The 25,110-nt window shown below is 41.6% G+C and overlaps 1 protein-coding gene across 1 annotated transcript; it reads right to left on the reverse strand.

The window, feature by feature from the left end:
• Positions 1-1,660: 1,660 nt before the first annotated feature.
• LOC116975364 (leucine-rich repeat-containing protein 3-like) lies at positions 1,661-24,583 on the reverse strand. The gene is made up of 2 exons (XM_033024376.1): positions 24,444-24,583; positions 1,661-2,707 (listed from the first exon to the last, which is right to left on the reverse strand). The coding sequence occupies exon 2, from the start codon at positions 2,603-2,605 to the stop codon at positions 1,820-1,822; it is 786 nt and encodes a 261-aa protein (XP_032880267.1). The 5' UTR covers positions 2,606-2,707; positions 24,444-24,583; the 3' UTR covers positions 1,661-1,819.
• Between the last annotated feature and the right edge of the window lie 527 nt (positions 24,584-25,110).

Here is a 25,110-nt window from a genome sequence, read left to right on the forward strand (position 1 = left end):
TTAGAGGAGATCTTATAGAAACATATAAAATTCTTAAAGGATTGGACAGGGTGGATACAAGAAAAATGTTCCCGATGTTGGAGAAGTCCAGAACCAGGGGTCACAGTTTAAGAATAAGGTTGTAGGCCATCTAGGACTAAGATTAGGAAAAACATCTTCACCCAGAAAGTTGTGAATCTGTGGAATTCTCTGCCACAAAAGGCAGTGGAAGCCAATTCACTGGATGTTTTCTAGAGAGAGTTAGATTTAGCTCTTAGGGCTTAAGGAATCAAGGGATATGGGGAAACAGCAGGAACGGCAGAAGATCAGCCATGATCATATTGAATGGTGGTGCTGGCTCAAAGGGCCGAATGGCCTACTCCGGCACCTATTTTTCTACATTTCTATGTTTGTCTAGACCACAATCACCATCCCCCTACTCCCCATTCTACCAAGACTCTCCCTCTGTAAATGCACCAGGATATTCCCAACGCAAGCCCAGATCAATTTCTTCCACATGCGAACCTCCCTACTTCACCCCAACTAGTCTGGAGAGACCCTATCCATCCAGCCATTTCTCAGTCAGGACAGTATTACTCACACTGTACATTCCTGATCACGAACAGGTGCCTTCAGTTTAGCTCCAATTCTGCACTCCTTCCCATCCCACTGCCTTGTTCTGCGCTGATCCCACTTAATTCTTTCCCTAGATGTCCCATTTAAGCTAGTCCCATTTGCCTGTAGTTAGACCATATCCTTCTAAGATTTTCCTATCCATGTACCTGTCCAAATATCTTTTAAATGCAATTATTGTATCTGCCTCTCTGGTAGATTGATCCATATACCCACCACTTTCTGTGTGAAAAGGTTGCCCTCAGATTCCTATTAAATCTTTCCACTCTCACCTTAAACCTATGCCCTTGATTCTACTTACCTTGGAAAAAGATTCCTTACGTTCACCCTTTCTATTCTACTCATTATTTTATACACCTCTATAAGATCATCCCTCAGCCTGCTGCTCTTCAAGGAATAAAGTCCCAGCTTGCCCAACCTCTCCCAATAGCTCAGGAATCCTCGAGTCCTGCCAACATCCTCATAAATCTTCTCAGCACTCTTTCCATCTTAATGGCATCTTTCCTGAGCTGGGTGACCAAAGCTGAACACAATATTTCAAGTGAGGCCTCACCAGCTGTAACATAACATCCCGACATCTATGCTCAACTCCCTGACTTAACTGTTTAAGAAGGAACTGCAGATGCTGGAAAATCGAAGGTACACAAAAATACTGGAGAAACTCAGCGGGTGCAGCAGCATCTATGGAGCGAAGGAAATAGGCAACGTTTTGGGCCAAAACGTTGCCTAGTTCCTTCGCTCCATAGATGCTGCTGCACCCGTTGAGTTTCTCCAGCATTTTTGTGTACCTCCCTGACATCTTCCTTTCCAGATTGTACTTTGTTGTCCTCACTCGCGCTCACACGCACTCGCACCCCCCCCCCCCCCCCCCCCCCCCCACGCCCCCCCCCCCCCCCCCCACTCCAATTTAGAGCTGAGGTCAATGATTTGATGCAATCAGCCCTCCCTTATACTATGAAGCTGGTTTCAGTTAGTAAACAAAACTCATGGCAAGATGATGATGTTCAATCATGCACTAAGTCAAAACAATCATTTATTCTGACAGCTTTATTAGGAACTTCAATGCACAAAAAAAGTATTTAAAAAAAAGTCTAAGAGCATACAATCTCTAATTAGCTAACGAGGCACTTGTGGTTGAGCCAGGAATCCTACTGACTCATCCAGTATTAAGGTTGGATTGATGTCAGGCTACAGAGGATAATCCACCTCATAGTACAGTACTGATTGTGTCAAACTCCTTGGTGATCTGTGTACTGGGAAGGGACTTCAGGTACTCAAGGTGTCGCCTGGCATCTTCCTGATTCTGGTGCACATAATACACGATGTAGGATATGACCATGGTGAACCAGCCAAACATGGTGATGAACATGGCGATGTCAGTCGTCTTCTGATGAATGTTGCAGAAGTTGATACCTGAATTGAGAATCTGAATGAGTGGCTTTCCTGTGTATTCCTCCTGCACGGAGGACTGGCAGATGAAGTCGTTGACTGTCTCTGGGTCCAGCGTCAACTCTTGGATGACCTGCTGCAGCGTACATTCACAGTGCCATGGGTTGTTGGAGAGTCGGATCTTCGCTTTAATTTTACCAAAGACCTCCTTCGGTACACTCTGGATCTGATTGCTCGACAGATCGAGCATCTTGAGGCCATCTGGGATTCCTTTAAATGCTCCAGTATCTATTGACTCAATGGCATTTTTGGATAAATCCAGCTCCTTGAGTAGGTTTAAGTCCTTGAAGGCATTGTTGGGTATTTTGGTTATCCTGTTGGAGTTTAGGTATAAGGACACAGTATCAGCAGGGAGGTCTTTGGGAATTTCTTTCAGGTTCTTGCCAGTGCAGCGTACAAACTTGCCATTCTTTGCAAAACACAGGCAGCTTCTGGGACATGTGGTGGTGGCCGCTTGAACTGAAGATAACAGCAGCAAGAGACCACCCAAGGCCACAGATGATGCAGTCTTGAGCTGGAGCCATGGCATGCCTATCTGCAACATGGTGAGGATATCTCTGCGCCGTCCATCAACGTACCTCACCCATTCTGACAAGAGTCGGTGCACTCAAAGGCCAGCTTCAACCTCCAGAAGAAAACCTGCAGACTAAAGGAAAGTAATAGCATGTTGAAAACCAAGGGCACACTGGCAACCATTCCTTCTTTCCTTTGAATGGTACCAGAGATTATTCCAAAAATATGTTTATTTTGGTGCTTATCCACCACACAAGTGATGCCCCTGTTTCCCCATGCAACATGCCTTCGCTTCTTTCCTTTCTCAAACGTTCTTTTACCGTTCATTATCTTTCTTCATAGGGTACTTCAACCACTCCATGTAGCAGCACCAAGTTTCTGCTAAATTTCATATATTGGGTATTAATAATTATCTTGTAGTTACATTTTAAATGTTTACTCCATCCACTTCCTATCCAAGCATTTTCATCATCTCAAAGAGCACCATCAAATACATTTTAACACAGCCACATAAATAGAGATTAAACCTGGTAGGTGGCTTGTAAAGAATGTCTTATAGGAGAAGGCGTAGAGAGGTGGAAAGATGGAAAGTGTGAACTCCAGAGCTTGTAAATTCATGCAATCATCATTGCTCATCTTATTTGCATCTGTCCAGCATCAACTTGCTCTTGTGGGAGCTGGATCATGGAGGGACAAACAGGAGAGATCAACCTCAGACTAATAGTCTGGTACCTAGACTGTGAACCCTGTTACTGCCTGAGAACTTACACAGTGCCCGTACTAATGGCACTCAACCTACTTCAAATTCTCAGAGCAGAATCATAGTTAAAATAAGCGTGACCTGCAATGTCCTGCTAATTTTCAGGATGGGTCAGCTAGGTGTTACTATTGGCATTGCAATCTTGAGAGCATGAAAGACCATGATAAACCAGGCTGGGCAGTTCCATTTATCACAGCAATTCTTTGTACAGATCCTCCCAAGGTTACAAACACCCGACTTATATATACTCTGTTCATGCGATGGAGCATTCTGGAGACTGGCAGGATGGATTTGCCAGTTGCTGCAGGGCTGCTGGTATCCTCTGTCATGTGAGAACTCGATTCTCGGCAATATCTGTGGTTAAACACTTTGATTTAATCACACATGGCCTATGTTTCTATTTCAATATATTGCCAGATGGCCACATATCCGACATAACTGGGTTATGAACAGTTCTCAGGAATGGAAACTTGTTGTAACCTGGGGAGACAGGTAGTTAAACTGATGTGTCCCTCTAAAGGACACAAAGTACTGGTGTAACTCCACAGGCCAGGCAGTATCTCTGGAGAACATGGATGGTGACGTTTCGGGTATGATCGTGGGGAAGGAGAGAGAAGAAAGCTGGAAAAGGGGAAAGGCAGTTCTGCCATGGCAGGTAATACATTGACACATGCAAGGGAGTGGGGTTTTGATAGGCATCTGGTTGGAATAAAGGCCAAAGCTAAGAAAGAAAGGAAGGTGTGAGACAGTTTAAAGAGTTGCAGATTGTAAAGCCAGAGGGAGGAAATTGGCAGGAATGGGGGGAGGGTGGGTGAGTGGAGGGAAATGGGTGAGAGTGCAGGTGGGGCACAGGGAAGGGAAGGGAAGGGTGGGGGGAGAGGGTAACAGAGGGGAGCGATTTGGGGGAAAATGGTGGGGGGGAAGGTCCCAGATACTACCGATTTCACAATTCCTCTAAAATCCACAATCTCCACCACCTGGAAGAACAAGGACAACAGGCACATGGAAACACCACCACTTTGGAGTTCCTCTACAGGTTACATACCCATACCAACATGGATGCACAAGTACAAATACTTAATTATCATGAGATCGAGGCTCTGGACCATCATCTGCTCCTCTCCCCCCTGGGGATGGGAATGCGGGGAGGATAAAATTGGTTACAATAGTTTTAGTGAAAAAACATGTGTGGTTGTCAGTACGGACATAGTGGGTGAAGGGCCTATTTCTGTACTGTATCTCTCAATGACTGCGACTGTTATCTTTATGACTATATCAGGGACAGGCCATGAAAGCTAGCTGTGCTGGTGACGTACAGATTTTTTTTTTAAATTCACATTTATATTAGAGATAAAACATGGAAACAGGCCCAATGACCCTCCGCGTCTATGTCAACCCATTCACAGTATTTCTATGTTATCCCACTATGTCTCATCTACTCCCTACACACAAGGGGCAATTTTACAGAGGTCATATCACCTACAAATCCCCACATCTTTGGGATGTGGGAGCAAACTGGAGCACCCAGAGGAAAGTGGGAGGAGCTGGCAAGGTAGACTGGCAAAGGATCCGAGCAGGAATTATGGTGGAACAGCAATGGCAGGGATTTCAGGGCATAATCCAGAAGACGCAGGATCATTTCATTCCAAAAAGGAAGAAAGATTCTAAGGGGAGTGGGATTTATTAGCATGGATTTATGAAAGGAAAATCATGCTTGACTAATCTTCTGGAATTTTTTGAGGATGTGACAAGTAAAATGGATGAAGGGGAGCCAGTGGATTTAGTGTATCTAGACTTTCAGAGAGCCTTTGATAAGGTCCTGCACGGGAGACTGGTGGCTAAAGTTAGAGCCCATGGTATTGGGGGTAGGGTGTTGACATGGATCGAAAATTGGTTGGCAGACAGGAAGCAAAGAGTAGGAGTGAACAGGTCCTTTTCAGAATGGCCTGCAGTGACAAGTGGAGTGCCGCAAGGCTCGGTGTTGGGGCCGCAACTGTTTACCATATATATTATTGATTTGGAAGAGGGAATTAGGAGCAACACTAGCAAGTTTGCGGATGACACAAAGCTGGGTGGCAGTGTGAACTGTGAAGAGGATGTTAGGAGGTTGCAGGGTGACCTGGACAGGTTGGGTGAGTGGGCAGATGCGTGGCAGACGCAGTATAATATAGATAAAAGTGAGGTTATAGACTTTGGTGGCAAAAACAAGGGGGCAGATTATTATCTCAATGGGGTTAAGTTAGGTAAGCGGGAGGTACAATGAGACCTGGGTGTCCTTGTACACCGGTCACTGAAAGTTGGCGTGCAGGTACAGCAGGCAGTGAAGAAAGCTAATGGAATCTTGGCCTTCATAACAAGATGATTTCAGTATCGGAGTAGAGAGGTTGTTCTGCAGTTGTATAGGGCTCTGATAAGACCACATCTGGAGTATTGTGTACAGTTTTGGTCTCCTAATTTGAGGAAGGAAATCCTTGTGATTGAGGCAGTGCAGCGTAGGTTCACGAGATTGATCCCTCGGATGGCAGGACTGTCATATGAGGAAAGATTGAAAAGACTAGGCTTGTATTCACTGGAGTTTAGAAGGATGAGGGGGTATCTTATAGAAACATATACAATTATAAAAGGACTGGCCAAGCAAGGTGCAGGAAAAATGTTCCCAATGTTGGGCGAGTCCAGAACCAGGGGCCACAGTCTTAGAATAAAGGGGAGGCCATTTCAAAGTCAAAGTCAAAGTCAAAGTATCCTTTATTGTCTGAGATGAGAAAAAAGTTTTCACCCAGAGAGTTGTGAATTTGTGGAATTCCCTGCCACAGAGGGCAGTGGAGGCCAAACCACTGGATGGATTTAAGAGAGAGTTAGATAGAGCTCTAGGGGCTAGTGGAATCAAGGGATATGGGGAGAAGGCAGGCAAGGGTTATTGATTGGGGACGATCAGCCATGATCACAATGAATGGCGGTGCTGGCTCGAAGGGCCAAATGGCCTCCTCCTGCGCCTATTTTCTATTTTTCTATGTTTCTATGAAACCCACGTGGTCAGAGGAGGAATGTGCATGCACCACACAGACAGGAGCAGAGGTCGGGATCAAACCCAGGTCTGTAGCAGCGAGGTAGCAGTTCCATCAGCGGTGCCACTGTGCCACCCTAATCAAATTGCAAAATGTTTTATTTGTCAAAAACATTACTAATGTCCATGTAGACAACATCCACTGCCATATCAATCATCTTCATCACTGTGTTTGCATGCAGCATGGCCATGTACACCCCTGCCACACATTGGCCAGAGACTAACCATCTCCAACAAGGGATTATACAGTGGGATATAGATCAGCTAGAGAAATGGCAAATGGAGTTTAATCCGAGCAAGTGTGAGGTGTTGCACTTTGGGAGAACAAATGTAAGGGGAAAAACATACAATTAACGCATGTCCCTTAACTGTATTGATGAACAGAGGGATCTTGGGGTCCAAGTTCATAACTCCCTGAAAATGACAACACAAGTAGATAGAATAGTAAAGAGGGCATATTGTACTTTGTTTTCATTGGTCATGGCAATTAATATAAGAGTTAGGAAGTCATCATGCAGCTTTATAGGACTTTGTTTTGGCCATATTTGGAGTATTGTGTGCAGTCTGGTTGCCGATTTACGGTTATGATGTGGAGGCTTTGAAAAGGGTGCAGAGGAGGTTTACCAGAATGATGCCAGGATTAGGGGGTATTAGCTGCAGGAAGTGGTGGGACAGACAGATTGTTTTCGCTGGAATGATGGAGGTTATGGGGAGACCTGATTAAACAAAATTAAATGAGAGGCAAAGATAGAAAAAATAGTCATAACCTTTTTCCCAGAATGGACAAATCAAATATTAGAGGCTTTGCTTTAAGATAAAAGGGGCAAAGTGTAAAGGAGATGTGTGGGACAAGCTTTTTACACAGAGGATGGGGAGTGTCTGGAAGGCGCTGCCAGAGATGGGGGTTGAGGCGATGCCAATGGTGGCATTTGAGACCTTTGGATGGGCATATAGATATTCAGGGAATGGAGGGAAATTGAGTATATGTAGGCAGAGTTGGTCTTGGCATCATGTTTTGCACAGATATTGTGGGCCAAAGGCCCTATTTTTTGCTGTACCATTCTAAGTTCTAAGACAGAGTCAAAGCTTTTTCATTCAATGGCTTTACCATCGCCAAGAGTAGTGGATGTGGAGAGGATTTTTCCACAAGTGATTGAATCTAAAATTAGAAGGCACAGCTTTACTTTAGAAAGGAGATGAGGAGGAATTCTTGTTAGTCAGGGGGTGGTGAATCTGTGGAATTCATTGTCCAGATAGTTGGTTGGTATTTTTAAGGCGGAGATTGATGGATGGTTGATTAGTAAGGGCCTCAAGTGTTATGGTTACAATATACAGTATATATAACTTTTTTTCCTTTATTATATTGTTGACAGAGTATTATGTTTAGATATTATGTTGTGCTGATGCAAGTAAGAATTTAATTGCTCTGTTGGGACATCTGTACATAACTAAAGCTCTGATCTTGTGCTCATTTGGTTTGCGCGGTTTTTCTATTTGCGCAAAAACTGTACGCGATGGAGCTATAATTTTCGCCAGCTCACTCACCATTCTCCTGAGCTGCGAGTGCAACAAGTTGCTTTCCGATCGGTGGTATATTGTAAAAGTTAGCGAGGTTTAAAAATCTTCAAAACTGCGCGATCTCCTCTCCTGCCAGTTAGCACCACGCAGATTGGTCCAAAGGCTGATGCTCCTCCGGGGCACACAAGAAGGGAGAGGAGCGGCAACCTCGAGATCCTGGAGAGGGGGGGAGGGGAGGGCATAGAGGGAGGAGGGTAGTATGGAGGGGAGAGGAGTTATGGAAGGAGGGAATGAGTGACTGAGGGTAGGGGAAATGAGAGGAGAGGGATTGGGGGAGGGTAGGCGGAGAGGGAAAAGAAGAGGGAAGAGGTGAGGAGGGAGAGTGTGGGAGGAGGGGGAATAGAGGGAGAGGAGGGGGGAGTAGAGGAGGGGGGAATGGGGGAGGTAGGGATTTGGGGAATAGTGGGAAAGGGGGCAGTGGGGGAGGTGAGGAGGGATAGTGGGGGGATAGGGGAGGTGAGGAGTGGGGGAGGTGGGGGATAGAGGGATAGGAGGAGGGTAGGGAGGGGAGAGGAGTTACGGAGGGAGGGAGGGAGTGACTGAGGGTAAGGAGAGGTAGAGAGCGGTGAGGGAGGGATGGGGAGGGGAGGAGGAGAGGGGAAAGAAGAGGGAGGGTGAAAAGGAGGGGGAGAGAGTGCTGGGGATGAGGGGAAATGAGCTGCGCCTGTGCAGTTGGGGGCTATGGGTGAGTGGTGGAGTATTGCATTGGGCGACCAAGCCTCCTGTGTGACAGGGAACCAACGGGTCCCACTTAGTCTAGTTTGACAATAAAACACTCTTGACTCTTATAGCTTTATGACCTTGGGATATCTCAAACAATTTACAGGCATGGCAGAGTCTAATGTGAACTGTTGCCACTACAGAAATAGAGGAGTTGCCACAATTAACCTGTCCATGTCTGTTCTGCCAACTTGGGTATTGGTTTATTATTATTATTACAGAATATAATGTTAAGACATTATAATGTCTATATGTTATATGTTATATGTTAGAGAAAAAGTGCAGAAAAAAAGTAGAATATCTGCAATGAGGTAGGATGGAAGATTTTTTAGGACTACGTTTATGGGAGAACTGTTCAGTAGTTTGATAATAGCAGGGAAGCAGCTGTTTGTGAACATCCCACCACATTACTAGCAAGAACCCAAAATTATTAAGGCATAGATCAGTGCTGATGTTGCATAAATGTAAAGAATGAAGGCTTCCCAACTTCAATTAACAATGATGCTTGCAGTCCACAAAATACCATAAGTGAATGGCGGAGTAGACTTGATGGGCCAAATGGCCTAATTCTGCTCCTACAACTTATGAAAATAAAGCACTTTTTTGTTGTCAGTCTGAGAGGATAGTTACAGTAAATCTAACAATGATATTTTAGAGCTCAATTTACATTCTTTGCAATTAGCTAGAACTTATAGCAGAGAAATTTAAGCTCCACACAAGCCGCCTCCCAATCCTCTTTATCTGATTAGCAGAACCTTTTATTAATGTCTCTTTCATATTTTTAATTAGCATTTGGTTAGCAGAATTTGTGTTAATTGTCTATGTGGTAGCGGGTTCTATCTTTTAACTATTTTCACAGCACAGGAGGCTATTCAACCCATTCAACCCATTATGTCTGTGCTGGCTCTCTACTCTAGCTGCAGCTGCTGACTCTTTCTAGATAACTAAAATATTATTGACCATTTCAATGCTGCTTCAATCTTTATGTTTTATTTATTTGCTTCTGGGATGCAGATTCATTGGCAATGTCAACATTTATTGCCCATTCCTAATTTCCACTGAACTGAGAGGCAATTAAGTATCAACCATATTGGAGGTCTTGGCGTACATGTAGGTCAAATTCAGTAAGAATGCCAAACTTCCTTCTCTGATGACATGATTTAAACAGATGTGATTAACTTTATTTTCAATAATTTAAATTTCTTAGCTGTCATGGGTGATTTGAGTTGCTTAAAATTCACTGGTCTTTAACTATTAGTCAAATAACTGGACCACCGCACATCCATACATTGGCTCCCCAGTCATCACTCCAAATGACTTGAGCAAACTACTCTACAGCACACTCCATGTTGACACTCCCAGTATGGATCCGAGTGGCAACTGAACGGTTGGTGACATGGCCTTTAGGTGAGACCTGCAGTTCATGTGACTGCCATTGGAGCTCTTACAACAATGTGGATCAGTGCCTTCAAAAAAATAGGAAGGATTCTTTTTAATCTATGGATTCTAACAGATTTTATGTCTCTTCTTTAGGCTTAAATTTTGGTCACTTTATATTATGGAAGCAAAACCTCCAGCACTTAAAGCAGAAGATAATTCAAAGGTAATTCAAAGATAATTCAAATGGCAATCTTTTTGGCATATATTAGCAGGAGAGAAGTGGGTATGATAAGGGCAGATTCCAAACCACTTTTCTTCAGATGAACTGAATGAATGCCAATGTTTACACTGAGGCACAGTCAGTTGCTTAGCAATCTTATAACAACCAGGCACTAAAATTAGCAAAAACAGAGGTTATTTAATATGCTAATGTTAATGTAATACAGGAATAAAAGTCACAGTTCGTCATGCAGACTGCATTGGAAATATATGTTGGAAAGTAACACGCAACAGGACACCAGGAGTAATTTGTATTTTCCACATGGAACTACAAAGGACATTGCTGATTTTAACTTGTTAAGTACTCTGGACTGACTGCAGTAAATTTTATGGCAAAGTTTAATATTCTCAGAACAGAATACTAAATCCGATTTAAAAACAGAACAAAAAATATAATTGCTTAGCATCTGTTGAAAGAGAAAATAATTTATTCTCTTAGGTTAGTGGCCTCTGTCATTTTTGATGAAAGGTCATTGATCTGTATATCTCCCTACCGCTGAGCATTTCTAATATTTTACATCCTGATTTATTTGAAATGCACTGCACCACATTCCTTTTTTGCAATCTTTGTTTCTTGGTTCCCTTACTTGCAGCACAAGCTTTTTGAGAGATCAGAGTCAGCGGGAACACTGTGAATGCTCACTGCACCACGGATAGAGAATGACTGGGCGATATCAGCATCATCAATATGATGACGAGCACAGAGAATGGAAACAAATGTGATTCTGCACTCCAGTTATTCTTATAACGTGGAAACACATCTGATAATCTGACGCAGCAGCCTCCTGCAATTAGCAATATCACACGGCAAAAGCAAAATATTGGGATGTAGAAAATCTTAATTAAAAACCAAAGACAGAGAGGAGGTACCACTTCAGCATGTCATGTAGTGCCTGTGGTGAGAAAATCTCTTAATGTTGCTGGTGGATTAATTTTCATCAGTTCTAACAAAACTTTCTTCTTTCAGTACAACACCTCTGTAAGGGAATGCTGTCAACTGACACATTCTAGGCTGCAGGAGTACATACTGAGGGATGCACTATAGCATGGTGCAACCAATGACAAGATTATATGTTCATAAATGATAGGAGCATCAAGTTATTTAGCCCATCAAGTCTACTCTGCCATTCATTCATGACTGATCTATCTTTCCCTCTCAACCCCATTCCCCTGCCTTCTCCCATAATCCCTGACACCCGTGCTAATCAAGAATCTATCAATCTCTGCGTTAAAAATATCTATTGACTTGGCCTCCACAGCCTGATATAGCAATGAATTCCACAGATTCACCACCCTCTGACTAAATAAATTCCTCCTCATCTCCTTCCTAAAGGTACGCCCTTTTATTCTGAGGCTATGGCCTCTGGTCCTAGACTCTCCCACTAGTGGAAACATCCTCTACACATCCACCATATCTAGGCCTTTCACTATTCGGTAAGTTTCAATGAGGACCCCCTCATCCTTCTAAAGTCCAGTGAGTACAGGCCCAGTCTCGTCAAGCGCTCATCTGATGTTAACCCATTAATTCCTGGGATCATTCTCGTAAACCTTCTCTGGACCTTCTCCAGCACCAGCACATCCTTCCTCAAATATGGGGCCCAAAATTATGTGGGGAATGACTGCAATCTGAGGTCCTGCTACCACTGGACACGGAGGGACCGGACTCTGTCTGTGTATTGTCAAGTTCAAGTTCGCATTTATTGTCACTTAGCCAATTAAGGTAGAGTGAAATTTGAGTTACCATACTAAGTGAAAAGAACACAATCCACACATAAAATGTGTGATGATCCAAAAAGGCCATATGTGTGATGATTGGTGCTTTGTACATAGAATGCATTAGCTTGATGGCACTACAAATGTATAAATTGGACAGCACTATACATGCAAAGATAGCAATGCACTGTTTCTGTATCTTTTATATATATTTTTTGAATGAGTTTTTGAATTGATTCTTAATTCTTTTTTAAGTTATTGATGTGAGATGCTATTTCTGTGTTTTTTCTCCGAAAATCTGATTGAACTGTTCAGTAATGTGATAATGGACAGTTAATCGCATTTTTAATGGTGATGATTTTGAGATAAATGTTGGCAGGGCCATTAAAGGCAATTCCTTATCCACTCCACTTAAGAGAGGAACTGACTGAGTGCCCATTTACAGAGAGGCACAGCCAATTGCTTAACAATCTAATAATAGTCCATTCTTTGGCATTTGATTTAACAAATTTATTTGAAATTCTTCCTCTTCTACTTTAACCTAGGTTTATGCCAGCTTGTTGCAAGATGAAAAGAAACTGAGAATTTCTGGGAACCTATTTAACGTCCAAACACTAGCTATGGAATCTTATGCACTGTGGCAAATAACTGAATATACTGTAACTCGTCTTTTACCTTATGGCTTATTTTAGCCACCCCAATGAACAATCTGCTGGAGGGATTTAATGGGTCAAGCAGCATCTGAGGAGGGAAAGGAATTGTCAATGTTTCTGGTCTAGACCATGCATCTGGGTCTGAGATCTGAGAGTGTAGAGGGAATAGGAGGTGGTGAGACATGGGCCAATAGATGATGGATGTATCCAGGATAGCTGATGGATGATGGACAATAACTTTGAAGTTATGTCCTTAAGACCCCACTTCCTTGATCTTGCTCCAGATGTGGTATGAGCTGGGGTAAATCCAATATTCGACTCTTCTCTCATCACACACACTTCCCACCACCCTTCAAACTCAAATCCATTTAAATCAACACCATCTTGCATACCAGCAATGTCTTCTTCTAGTGTTCATGAACTCTTGCCTTCTGTCACCTAATTCCTGATATGGTGTGAGCTCAATATTGATGAGCTAGGGTAAATCCAATATCTAACTTTTCTCTCACCACCCACTCTTCCCACTACCCTTCAAGCTCAAATCAATTTAAATGGGAAAGAATATTTGTCACTATATTAAACAGGGCGAGTCTGAGTACCACGATCACCCAAATTTTGGGCAGCTGATGAAAGTTGAATGAGCCATCTCCCACTGTAATAGCTATAGAATGAATTCAGAAAATGAAAGAGCTTTCTGTGCTATTTAAAAAAAAATCTATTTAATCCCAACCCCTTGTTATTTCAACAACCATCTCCATTTATATACTGTAAGAACAACTTCCAAGGCACTTCATAAGTGTGTGCAAGCAACCAAAAAATAACATTGAGCCTTCACTGGAGAATTTAAGCCAGATGGTTAAATGCTTGGTCAATGATGTAGGATCTTAAAGGAGAAAACAAAGCAGTACAGAGATTTAGAGAGGGAATTCCAGATCTTAAGGCTTTGGATATGAAGGCAATTGTGGGAAATTATATTTGGGGATGACTGAGATAAAAGAATTAGCGATATTTCTAAGATTGACAATCAAAAAATCTGTGGATGCTGGGAATCCAAAACAAAAATAGAAAATGTTGGAAACACTGAGAAAATCAGGCAACATTTATGGAAAGAGAAACAGAGTTAACATTTCAGGTCAAATAATTAAAAGAATGGTTAAAAGCTAATGTACACCAAGCAAATAAACTGGTTCAGTTTCAGACATTTGCCTGGGATGTGCGCTTGGTCATGGACTGAGAACATGGCTCACCGTGACTGGGAGGAATTTCTCTTTATCCGATCCTGGGCGCCAGATAAGCTGCCCAACTATTTAAATTAATGGAAGGACCTAGAGAGGAGTGTGATGAGGTATTTGGATCCTGTCAGTGGAAATTGGCCAAATGGTCTTGTTTGTTTATTACTGTCGCAAATTATGCTGCATGCTACTGACTTTCCTGCCCCATCATTATTTACTCGACCATGATTTTGAATACCTCCATCAAATCTTTCCTTAACCTTCTCTCTAAGGAGAACAGTGGTAACTTCTCCAGTCATGCCGAGCAACTGAAAACACTCATCCCTTAACAACACATTACACGGATAAAGAAACGTAATCGTCCATTTAATAGCCACATAATTTCATTCTATTACAGGCATTTTAGTTTAGAGATGCAGCACGGAAACAGGCCCTTCGGCCCACCGGGTCCGCACCGACCAGTGATTCCCGCACATTAACACTATCCTACACCCACTGGGGACAATTTTTACATTTACCAAGCCAATTAACCTGCAAACCTGTACGTCTTTGGAGTGTGGGAGGAAACCGAAGATCTCGGAGAAAACCCATGCAGGTCACAGGGAGAACGTACAAATTCCATTCGGACAGCACCCGTAGTCAGGATCGAACCCGGGTATCCGGCGCTGCATTCGCTGTAAGGCAGTAACTCTACGGCTGCACCACTGCTCCTACCCTTCTTGGCCTCCCCACCTTCTCTAGTACGCAGACTAACTTGCTTTCTCTCTTTTTTCAGTTCTGATAGAGTCCCGGATCTGAAAAGTTAAATATTTCATTCTCCATATAGAAGCTGCCCGACTTGTTGAGTGTTTCAACCATTTCCTGGTTAATTTCACTCATCCCTGGCACTACTCTGTAACCTTTTTTCCAGTATCCCCCTCCCTTAGTCTTTTTAAACTGTGCCATTTAGTTCATATTGCCTCCTCTAGTAGGGAAACAATAGGGACATTTTTACGCTGCTTGGAGTCATATCTTGCAGCAAGGAAGGTGATTGTGATTTTTGGAGGTCAATTGTTCAAACTCCAGGGTGTGGAAACAAATTAATGGAGCAGAAATAAAATATGCTGGAAATACTCAGCAGGTCAGGCAACATATGCGGGAGGAGAACAAATGTGACATATCAAGTCGAAGACTGGGAGACTTGTCAGAACTGGGATGGGGAGAAAGGAGACAAAAGAAGACTATTAAACTGCAGGAAGAGTGGGAGAAGGGGAATATGCCAGAGAGGGTAAAACCAGAGTGACCATTGGGATAAACTGTATACCACATAACCTTGTCAGACTTTTTGTCAGATCTGGGAAGGAGACAAGTTTATTTTAACGTCTCCAACCTGAAACATGAATTCTATTTTTTTATGGCCAGACGAGTGAACTGACCTGCTGAATATTTCCAGCATTTTCCACTTTTACTTTAGATATCTAGCATCTGCAGTTGTTTAAAAGAATGGATGCAGAGATCAAGAATTCAGACACACAGAAAATTTGTGAATGTTCTTGTAAGGGGAGAAAAGATTGTAACGTGCTGACAATCACCACAGATTTACAGAAACTGAATAAAGACAAGCTTCTGGAGACAACGGAACTGCAGATGCTAAAAGAACTAAAAGCTTCTGTCTTCAGCAGGGGGAGTCAAAAACCAAGAGTCAATAATTTAAAGCAATGGATAAAAGAGCCAAGGGTGAGATGAGGAAACAAGGAGACAAGACACAACACATGGTGGTGATCTGAAAATAAAACAGAAAATATTCAGCAGGTCATATAGCATCTGTAACGGTGAAACAGAGTTAATGTTTAAGACTGATGACCTTTCAACAGCTCTTACAAGATGACATCCATTTTTCACTCAGGAGCAGCCATAATCTGGAAATCACTGCCTGTGGGAGTGGTGAAAGTAGATTTAACTATAGTTTTCATAAGGGAACTTGACAAAAACTCAAGTAGGAGTGTAATATAAAAATAATTAAAATTATTTAATTGTAACGTCTGTTTTAAAGTAACATAGCTTCCAGTCAGAAGATAAATGCAAAATGCTGGAATAACTCAGCGGGTCAGGCAGCATCTCTGGAGAAAATAAAATGGGTAACATTTCTGGTCGGAACCCTTCTTCAGACTGAATGTTTGAAGTTTAAGTCTGAAGAAGGGTTCCGACCCGAAACGTCACCTATTATTTTTCTCCAGAGATGCTGCCAGACCTGCTGAGTTACTCCAGCATTTTGTGTCTATCTTCAGTATAAACCAGCATCTGCAGTTCCTTCTTACACGTAGCTTTTAGTCACTTGAGAAAACTATAGAATATTGCTTAATCTCTGGGTAAAGTGGTGTGAAATCATCTGCAACAGAGAATGGGACATTGAAACCAGATAAGGACTTTGTGAAGACTGAATAAACAAGGAGAAAAAACATAGTGGGACAACAGATGGGCACTTTGATTGAATTGGTCAAGAGGAGGCATGTATTCCTCGATAAAATATCTTTGTTCTCACTGAATAAAAGGCAGCAGACAATCCAAGTTCAGAGGGTTCCAATAAAGACAAAATCCATGCACTCTTGAAACACCAGTACACATATTTAAACCTCAAAAATGACTGTGAATTATTAAATGAATAAAAACCAGGAAATTGACATGACTCTGTAGTTTGGCGTCTTACGGATTAAGTAATATCGTGATCTACTGCACAAAGAGAAAAGATCTGAGCAATATGATGAACTAGACAGTCAACATGGTTTCTTTTTAATTTAGTTTTATTATTGTCATATATACCGAGGTACAGTGTAAAATAAATTGCTATTACATTCTAATGGTATTCTGTATCTTCCTATTTCACCAATCTATAACCTACTGACTCTTTTTTACTCCCCATTATTTTTTGCTACCATAACCGATGGATTGCAACTAATCACTGAATATATATATATATGAATTATGATTAGAAAAATAATGTAAGGTGGGTGCGTTATTTTTCAGTCATTGTCATTATCCTCAGCTGGATTACTGTGTATGTTGTTTTGTATTTCTACGAGCTATGTCCATGTGTGTGTATTTATTTGAGTCAGTATTTGTTACTGTCATTTATTAACATTTATCAATATTGCTATTTCGTGCAGGTCGCTATGTACATGCGTGTGTATGTACATATGCCTAATGGAGACATAACTCCAGGCAGTAACACCATCTTTGATCCAATTTCTGCCGGGTTTCCATTGTTTCCGAGAAACGTTGGAAGCCTGCATGTAACGGATATCAATAATCTAAAGACCCCTCGTTGCCTGGTTGCAGATTTCAAAGGGAACCTCTGGAGGATTAGTTGCATCCCACAACCCCCCTTCTATGTTCAGTGTTGTAAACAGGACAGCTTAGGAGACAGCTATATTTCCACACTGCATTGTATACGAAGTGTTACTGCGGATAAATCTCTCACAGTGCTTTTGCTGCAGACACCAGTGTACTGACTAAGGAATTAGTAGCTGCTACAATAAATCATTAATAGCCCAGATCTGGAAAGAATTAAATGAAATCATAATTGCACTCATATGCTGCTGTCACTTCTGGGACGACTGCAGAAGTGGGAAGCAAAATTTCGGGATTCACTCAGGGGGCCAAAACGATCGATCATACTAAGGGATATCATATGATCGATTGCATCCAGTTTTATCTGTTTTCAGCAGTGGGATCAGGTGAGGGATTTCATTTGAAACCAAAAATTTGTGAACATTTTAAAGAACTTCAAAAGCACTTCACTGTCAGTAAAATATATTTTCTACGAAGTTCATGTTATGTAGAAAATGCAATATTCAACTCTACATTCAACATCAAAGCAATGGTCTCCACTGATTTAGTTAGAAGACAGCCATACAATTATATATATTTTGGTTGATTCAGCTATATAAATATATATGAATTCTTAAATGTATCTACTCTTAAAAACGCTAAACTAAGAACATCTGAATTGATACATTAATTTGTAGCTTGACATCCATTTTTTTATAATTCTACTCGAAAGCATCTTGGAAGGTTTTCGTGCATTAAATATAAATTGTTGGTTTGTGTTGCGTAATCCTGTTGGTCTCAATCCAGCATATCTAAAAGCAATGTTTTGTTGTCCGTATACACTCATTGAAAGATTTTAATGCTAATATATAAGGGATAAATTATATTTTAAAACCAGGGATGAAAGACCAGTGTGTCAAACTTCCCTGGGGAAGTGAAATTCATCTTGAACATTTGTCCTTTGTACAATATTTCTGAAATTGGCTTCCAATGGGAAATGTGTTTCCGTTGTGACCTTCTAGCTTCACATTTGATTCATTCCAAGCAGAAATGGCTAGATAGGACCAGCTAAATACTGGCTAGAGCATTTAAGATCTGCGCTCCACAACAATTTCTACGCTGCTCCAGTATAGTTTCAATTCCGGCATATACTTGGCAATGTGGAATATTGCTTAGGTATATTCTGCTCACAAAAATAAATCTTATCTGGCCAGTTATTGCCTAATTAGTCTACTCCCAATCAGCAGCTAACTGTTGTTGGAAAGACTGTTACACCCATAGCCAGTTTGTGTTTTGCCAGGACTACTTGGCTCCAGACCTCATTGCAGCCTTGGTCCAAATATGGACTAAAAAACTAAATTGAGGAATGACAAATGAAGTTTAATTCAGATAATTATGAAGTGTTGCATTTTGGGAAGTCAAATCAGGGCAGGAACTGTAGGGCCCAGGGGAATGTTATAGAGCAGATAGATCTAGGATTACAATTAAGTAATTCTCTGAAAGTGGCCTCACAGGTAGATGGGGTGGTGAATGTTCTTTTGGCATATTTGCCTTCATCAGTCAGGGAACTGAGCACAGAATTTGGGATGTTATGTCACAGTTGTACTAGATTGTTGGTGCGGCTGAACTAGGACTATTGTGATCAGTTTTGGTCACCCTCCTATAGGAAAGATGCTCTTAAGCTGGAAAAATGTACAGAAAAATATAAAGGATGGTGCCAGGACTTGATTGCCAGAGCTATAGGGAAATGTTGGCCATAATAGCCTCCTATGTTCCAAGAAATAAAGTGCTAAGTGGTGACCTTATAGAGGTGTATAAAATCATGATGGGAATAGATAGGGTGAATGCACAGATAATTTTTTTCCCAGGGCAGAAAAATAAAAAACTAGAGGGCATTGATTTTAGGTGAGAGGGGAAATATTTTGTAGGTACCTCAGTGGCAACATTTTTACTGTGGTGGGTTCAAGCTGCCAGAGAAAGTATTTGAGGCAGGTAGTATAACAGCATCTAAAATACTTTTGTACAGTTACATGGATAGGAAAGGTTGAGAGCGATACGGGCCAAACGTGGCTAAATGGGACTAGTTTGGTCAGCATGGACGAGTTGGGCCAAAGTGCCTGTTTCTGTGCACAACTCTACTAGCCACACAAATAACAACAGGTGCATGGGCATACATCAGAGGCTCTTTATCCTGTGGCAAATGACTCATCTTGTGCAATTCAATGTGCTCCCATAGTGCTGTTGCAGAGGAAGTTCCGGGATTTAGTCCCAGTGATGATAAGCTACACGTCAGGATGATGTGCGACCTGGAGGGGTTTTTTTTCACAGAGGGTGAGGGACCTGTACAACAAGCTGCCAGAGATAGAGGAAGTGGTAGAGGTGGGGACAATTCCAATGTTTAAAAGGCATTTGGGCTATTCATGGATAGATAAGGGTTAGAGGATATGGGCTAAATGCAGGCAAATGGGACTAGAACCTTAAAGACACATTGGTCAGTGAGAGACTGTTTAAATGTTGTATAAATCTGACTCTATGTCTCCTTGACTAAATCTTGGATGTGAAGGGAAATTCTCCACTTGTCTGGATGAGTGCACCTCCAACAACTTTCAGGAAGCTCAATGCTATCCCACCCTAAACATTGATGCCCTCCACTACCAGCCCACAGCAGTTGTAGTGTACTTCAGATAGCTAATGCATCGTAGTTACGCACCTTGACTACTCTGACAGCATTTCCTAAACACGCATCCCCTACCTTCAAGACAAGGGCATAAGGTTTACCATTGACAGATTCCTTCAAAGTTGCATTTATATTGCAAAGGCTAAGCATCACTTTTTTTAAGGACGATCATAGAAGGGCAATAGGTGCAGGCCTACAAAATGAATAAAACCAATTTGCCATTGTATTTTCAAAGCTACCATACAGAACTCTCAATATCAAAGCAAGAAATAAATAAGAAAGAAATGTGGGGTCAGGCAGATAAGTCATAAGATCATGTGATAGGAACAAAATTAGGCCATTCGGCCCATCGTCTACTCCATCATTTAATCATGGCTGATCTATCTCTCCCCCCCTAATCCCATTCTCCTGCCTTTTCCACATAACCTCGGACACCAGTACTAATCAAGAATCTATCTATCTCTGCCTTAAATATATCCACTGACTAGGCCTCCACAGCCTTCTGTGGCAAAGAATTCCACAGATTCACCGCCTCTGACTAAAGCACTTCTTCCTCGTCTCCTTCCTAAAATAACTAAAGGAAAGGAGATTGTATGAGATTGTGGGTGGAGTTGAAAGAGAAATTCAGCAAATAAGAGAAAACAGGAGAAGGCAAAATGAAAAGAGGAAAAAGGTGAAGATAAAAAGTTAGTGAGAAAAATTAGGGGAAGGAAGAAGAGAATCAGAGAAATATGTAAGAGAAAATTTGATATATTGTGAGGCAGAAGAGATTAAATGGTAACATTGGTAATGCAAGAAAGTAGGTAATAGTGAAATGCTCTTTCTCTAAAATAGTTGGCCTGTTTCGAGTCCAAAACTTGTAACATGTCTAATCAGAATATAACGTGCTTTCCTTAAACTTAGCTAGAGCATCACATTAGATGTGTGGCGTGCTAAGGAGCAAGAAGTCAGATTGGGAGTTGCCAAAAAATTAAATGGGAATTGCCAAAGATTTAACAAATTAAAGTGATGGCAACTGGAAGCGTATCATTATGTTTCCAGATGTAGGCAGCACAGTAGTGCAACTGATAAAGCTGTTATCCCATAGGTCCAGTGCCCCACATTCAGTTCAGACCTAATCTGATGTTTCTGCAGAGTATGTATGGCCTGGGTTAACTGGCCTCTGTACTTCATAGGGAATGGTAGAATCTAGTGGCGGGGTTGGGGAGAGAGTTGATGCAAATACATGGAAAATAAAAATGGGATTGGTGTAGGATTATTGCTTGATGATCAGTGAGGACTGGCTGGGCTGAAGATCCTGTTTCTATGTTGTTTGTCTCTGGCCTCCTTGCCATGGGTGATCAGCAAAGTGCTGGCCAAAGTGGTCCCCTCGGTGTTTATGGGACTGCAGTTGTGAGGAGTGCATACAAATGACTGGATTGAAAGATGTTCAAGTTAATCGTTATTTCAGGGGGAACAATGGTTGGTGGCATTGTTGGTGAAAAGGGATGAAGAGCAAATGTTGCAGCTTCTGTAGATGTACAGAATGGTGATATAGGAAGATCATGTGATTATTTAGACTTTAAAGATACAGCGTGGAAGGCAGCAGCTATACCGCTGCGTCACGGTGCCGCGCCAGAATGAGTATTATTGGACTATAATACATAGACCTGGAATAATGATTTGGAGAATGTGAGTTCAAATCCTACTGAGGAGGTTTAGGAGTGGTATGTATAGAGAACTAGTTGCCAGAGGAAGTGGTTGAGGCAGGTACAATTACAACATTTAAAAGACAATTAGACAAGTACATGAGTAGGAAAGTTTTAGAGAGATATGGGTCAAATATAGGCAAATGGGACTAGGATAGGTGGGCATATTACTCCACATGGAAGAGTTCAGCCAAAAGGCCTGTTTCCATGCTGTATGACTCAATGGCTGTCATTTGAATTTTCTTGTGGAAATCTGGAAATAAGAAATAGTATCAGTGATCACAAAACTGCAGGTTGTTTCAAAAATCAAATGTCTAACAGATATCTTTTTGGGAAGGATCCCTGAAAATCTTAACCATTATAGCTGATACAGTACAGTGTATAATTCCAGTTCCAATCCTACGCCAGCGTGTAGTTTCCTTGGAAATCTTTGCAGCAAATATTGGGGCTGATCAAGAAATACTAACATCTCTGGAGTGCAAAGGGAAATGGAAAATACTTCATCTTGAGACTGCATAAACTGGACTCGAAAAAAGGGCAGATAAGTTGGGAGAGAAAAGAGAAGATAAGAGATGATGTAGTAATTATAGGGAGAGAAAAAATGGAAATATTGCAGAAGAGAATAGGGAAGGTGAGAGGAGAAGAGGGTACATATGAAAGAGTGATGAGAATGGAATGAGGATATCCCCATTTCTGAACTCACAAATTTGTCATAGCATCAAACAGTTCCATTCCATGTCATTACTCTGTGTTCGATACGGCTCCCAAATGACATTGTTCGAGTCCAGCCTACACCCATTCCTTGTATCATAAGTGTGTTAAATCATAATTCAGGGTGCCACATAATAACAAGAAATCACAGAGGTCAGAAAAATAAAGACCCAATCCATATTCCATTAGTTATCTTATTGATGTTAACAAGGCTTGGGTTAATTGATTGGGATTTATTCACCCATGACTCAGCATGCTTAAGGAAAGCCCCATATCAAACCGCTGGGACTCTGTATTCAAACAGGTCAAATGAGTGGACATGCAATTTCACCACAAATATCACTGATACCTGGATAACTGATAAAGCAATTGCTAGGTTCCTAGGCCATGTAACCCCTTACTGTGAGAGTGGGCAGAGCTGTCATATGGTCAATGCAGAAGAACTGCCAGATACCACACAGTGTGTCACCTGTCTATACCGGCAATGGAGTGAATCTCCTGATTGCTATCAGACAATGATAATAGTTACTGTGTGAATGGGGAGCTTCAACCTCCCTGAAAGATAACATGTCCATCAATAATTATTTAATTAGAGATGTCCTAAACTACAAATGGGTTTGATAGATTAAATAAAACGAAACTGTTTCCACTCGGTTGGTAACAAAAGGACTGAATAGTTAAAAAAATAAAGCCAGGGGGGACTTCTTTAACACACTGAAATGTGATCAGGTAGTAATAATTCTAGTGGAAAATTTCAAAAAGGAATTGGAGAAGTCCTTGAAGAGGAAATCTTACAGGTCTATGGGATGGGGCAGGGTGGGACCAATCCGATAACTCTCAAAGAACTGGTACAAGATCGATGGATAGGTGGACTAATTCCCTGCCTTGCCAAATAATGTATGAAAATAGCATAATTTTAGAAATCATTGATGATGAAATTAATAGATGAAAGCTTCTCTATCTATAACATTTCTCTGCCTGTTTCTTTCATGGTGAATTATATTGGTTAATAGTTGCAGCAAAAGGGTGGCTAGAACAACGTTGGCTGCTAATGTCCACTTAAAATAATATCTCTGTTTTAATTGCCATTAAGTGAAATGGATTATTAGTCCTGCTGTTCAGGGAACGTCCCAGACCATGCATTTATTTGGAGGGGGGGGGGGGGCAGAATTTCACCTAATTGTCCTCAATAATCAATCATGAAACTAGCAACCATATCCATCAATATCACAAGGGTGCTATTGGCATTGATCACAGTGATGTCCAAATGATGACACACTTGCCAGAGACCCACTTTTTGCCTCGCTGATTACCGTCCAAGCTCTCCTGTCTCCATGTACCCTTCCCCCTGGAACTGTGTTTGTTAGGAGCCCCATAAACAACACCAGGGGCCCTGTAAACAACACTAAGGACCCAAGGAAACAACACTAGTAGCCCCGTAATTAATACTACGAGCCCCAGAGACAACAGTAGGAGCTCCAGAAACAACACGAGGAGCCCCATGAACAACACTGAGTTTTATGGGATCTGGATAAAGCAGGTGAAGGAACAGGGAACATACAATGGCCAGCGAGGGAATCCTCCCATCAGGGGACTCCCTTCCTTTACACGTATTCCAGAGTGACAGGACCAGATGTAAACATCTGTAATGATGTATGTAGATCAGTCACAAGTGCACAGGGAGCCCCAAAGGGGCCATTTATGCACAATAGGAAGCATGCCTGCTTCTTGCTGGCAATGAATATTTCCGGGATGCAGATATAGCAGCAAGCGCTCCTTTAGAATTCATGCTAACAGCTTTTATTCTCCCTTCCTCCAAGACTACGCTCATTCCATCGTCAGAGATTAAACCAAACCAACAAAAACATTTGATTGTATGTTTTTTTTAAACTGATGCCATTTGACAAATTAATTATTCTCTGTAAACCAGCACTAATAGCACAGAATTCACTTTAAGATATAAATAAATAAGCAAGAGAGCTTACGTCGCAGTGCAGAATATCTTGTTAACAGCAGCTGTTAACTTGTTCACATTATCAGCAAAAAAACAAATTATAGAAGCTGTAATATCCAACATAAAGATTTCCATCCGCAGCATGTTACAGTACCTGTACAAGATTCCAGTTGTTTTCACTGAGATCCAATTCTACTTGTTGCAGCTGTTTATTTTATTTCAAATCCTATTCTCTCTGTTATCCTTTCTTCTCCATTCTCACACTCCCTCAGTCAAAGACCTTCACCTGAATGTCCCTTCTCCACAGCTCTTAGCATTGGACAGCCCCTTCTCTCTTCTGTCCAATGGCAAGATCCCCAGATTTTGACTGGCATATCTTTGTGCCACTGAGAGTTATGAAGTACCGTGCAGTTTGCACTGTATTAATAAGTGTATCTTATTTGCAGCCTGTCGCATTTATCTCTGTCGGATGTTTCTGCTTTACCCCCACCCTTCCTGTACCCTGCATTTCGTGTCTCTTTTGGTGACACTAGAGGTTATCCATTTCACCGGAATCTGCCACGAAAACTGCAGCATACCCAACTTGTTGGCAGGGCATCAAAGATGGTAATTGAAATCATTTATTCCCTTTGCCTAAATCAAACCTCGCTGCTGAATTAGAAAGCTTCAGTTTAAAAATGCAACAAAATGCAAACAAAATGAATCATTATGTAACACAAGGGATGACAGTTTAGTCCATTGTGTATTCAGAAATCCAATTAGTTCTACAATCCCTGCTTTCTCTCTATAACCTCACAAATTTCCACCAACCAGCAGATTTC

Source organism: Amblyraja radiata, chromosome 7, assembly GCF_010909765.2.
Source record: "Amblyraja radiata isolate CabotCenter1 chromosome 7, sAmbRad1.1.pri, whole genome shotgun sequence".
Lineage (NCBI taxonomy): Eukaryota > Metazoa > Chordata > Chondrichthyes > Rajiformes > Rajidae > Amblyraja > Amblyraja radiata.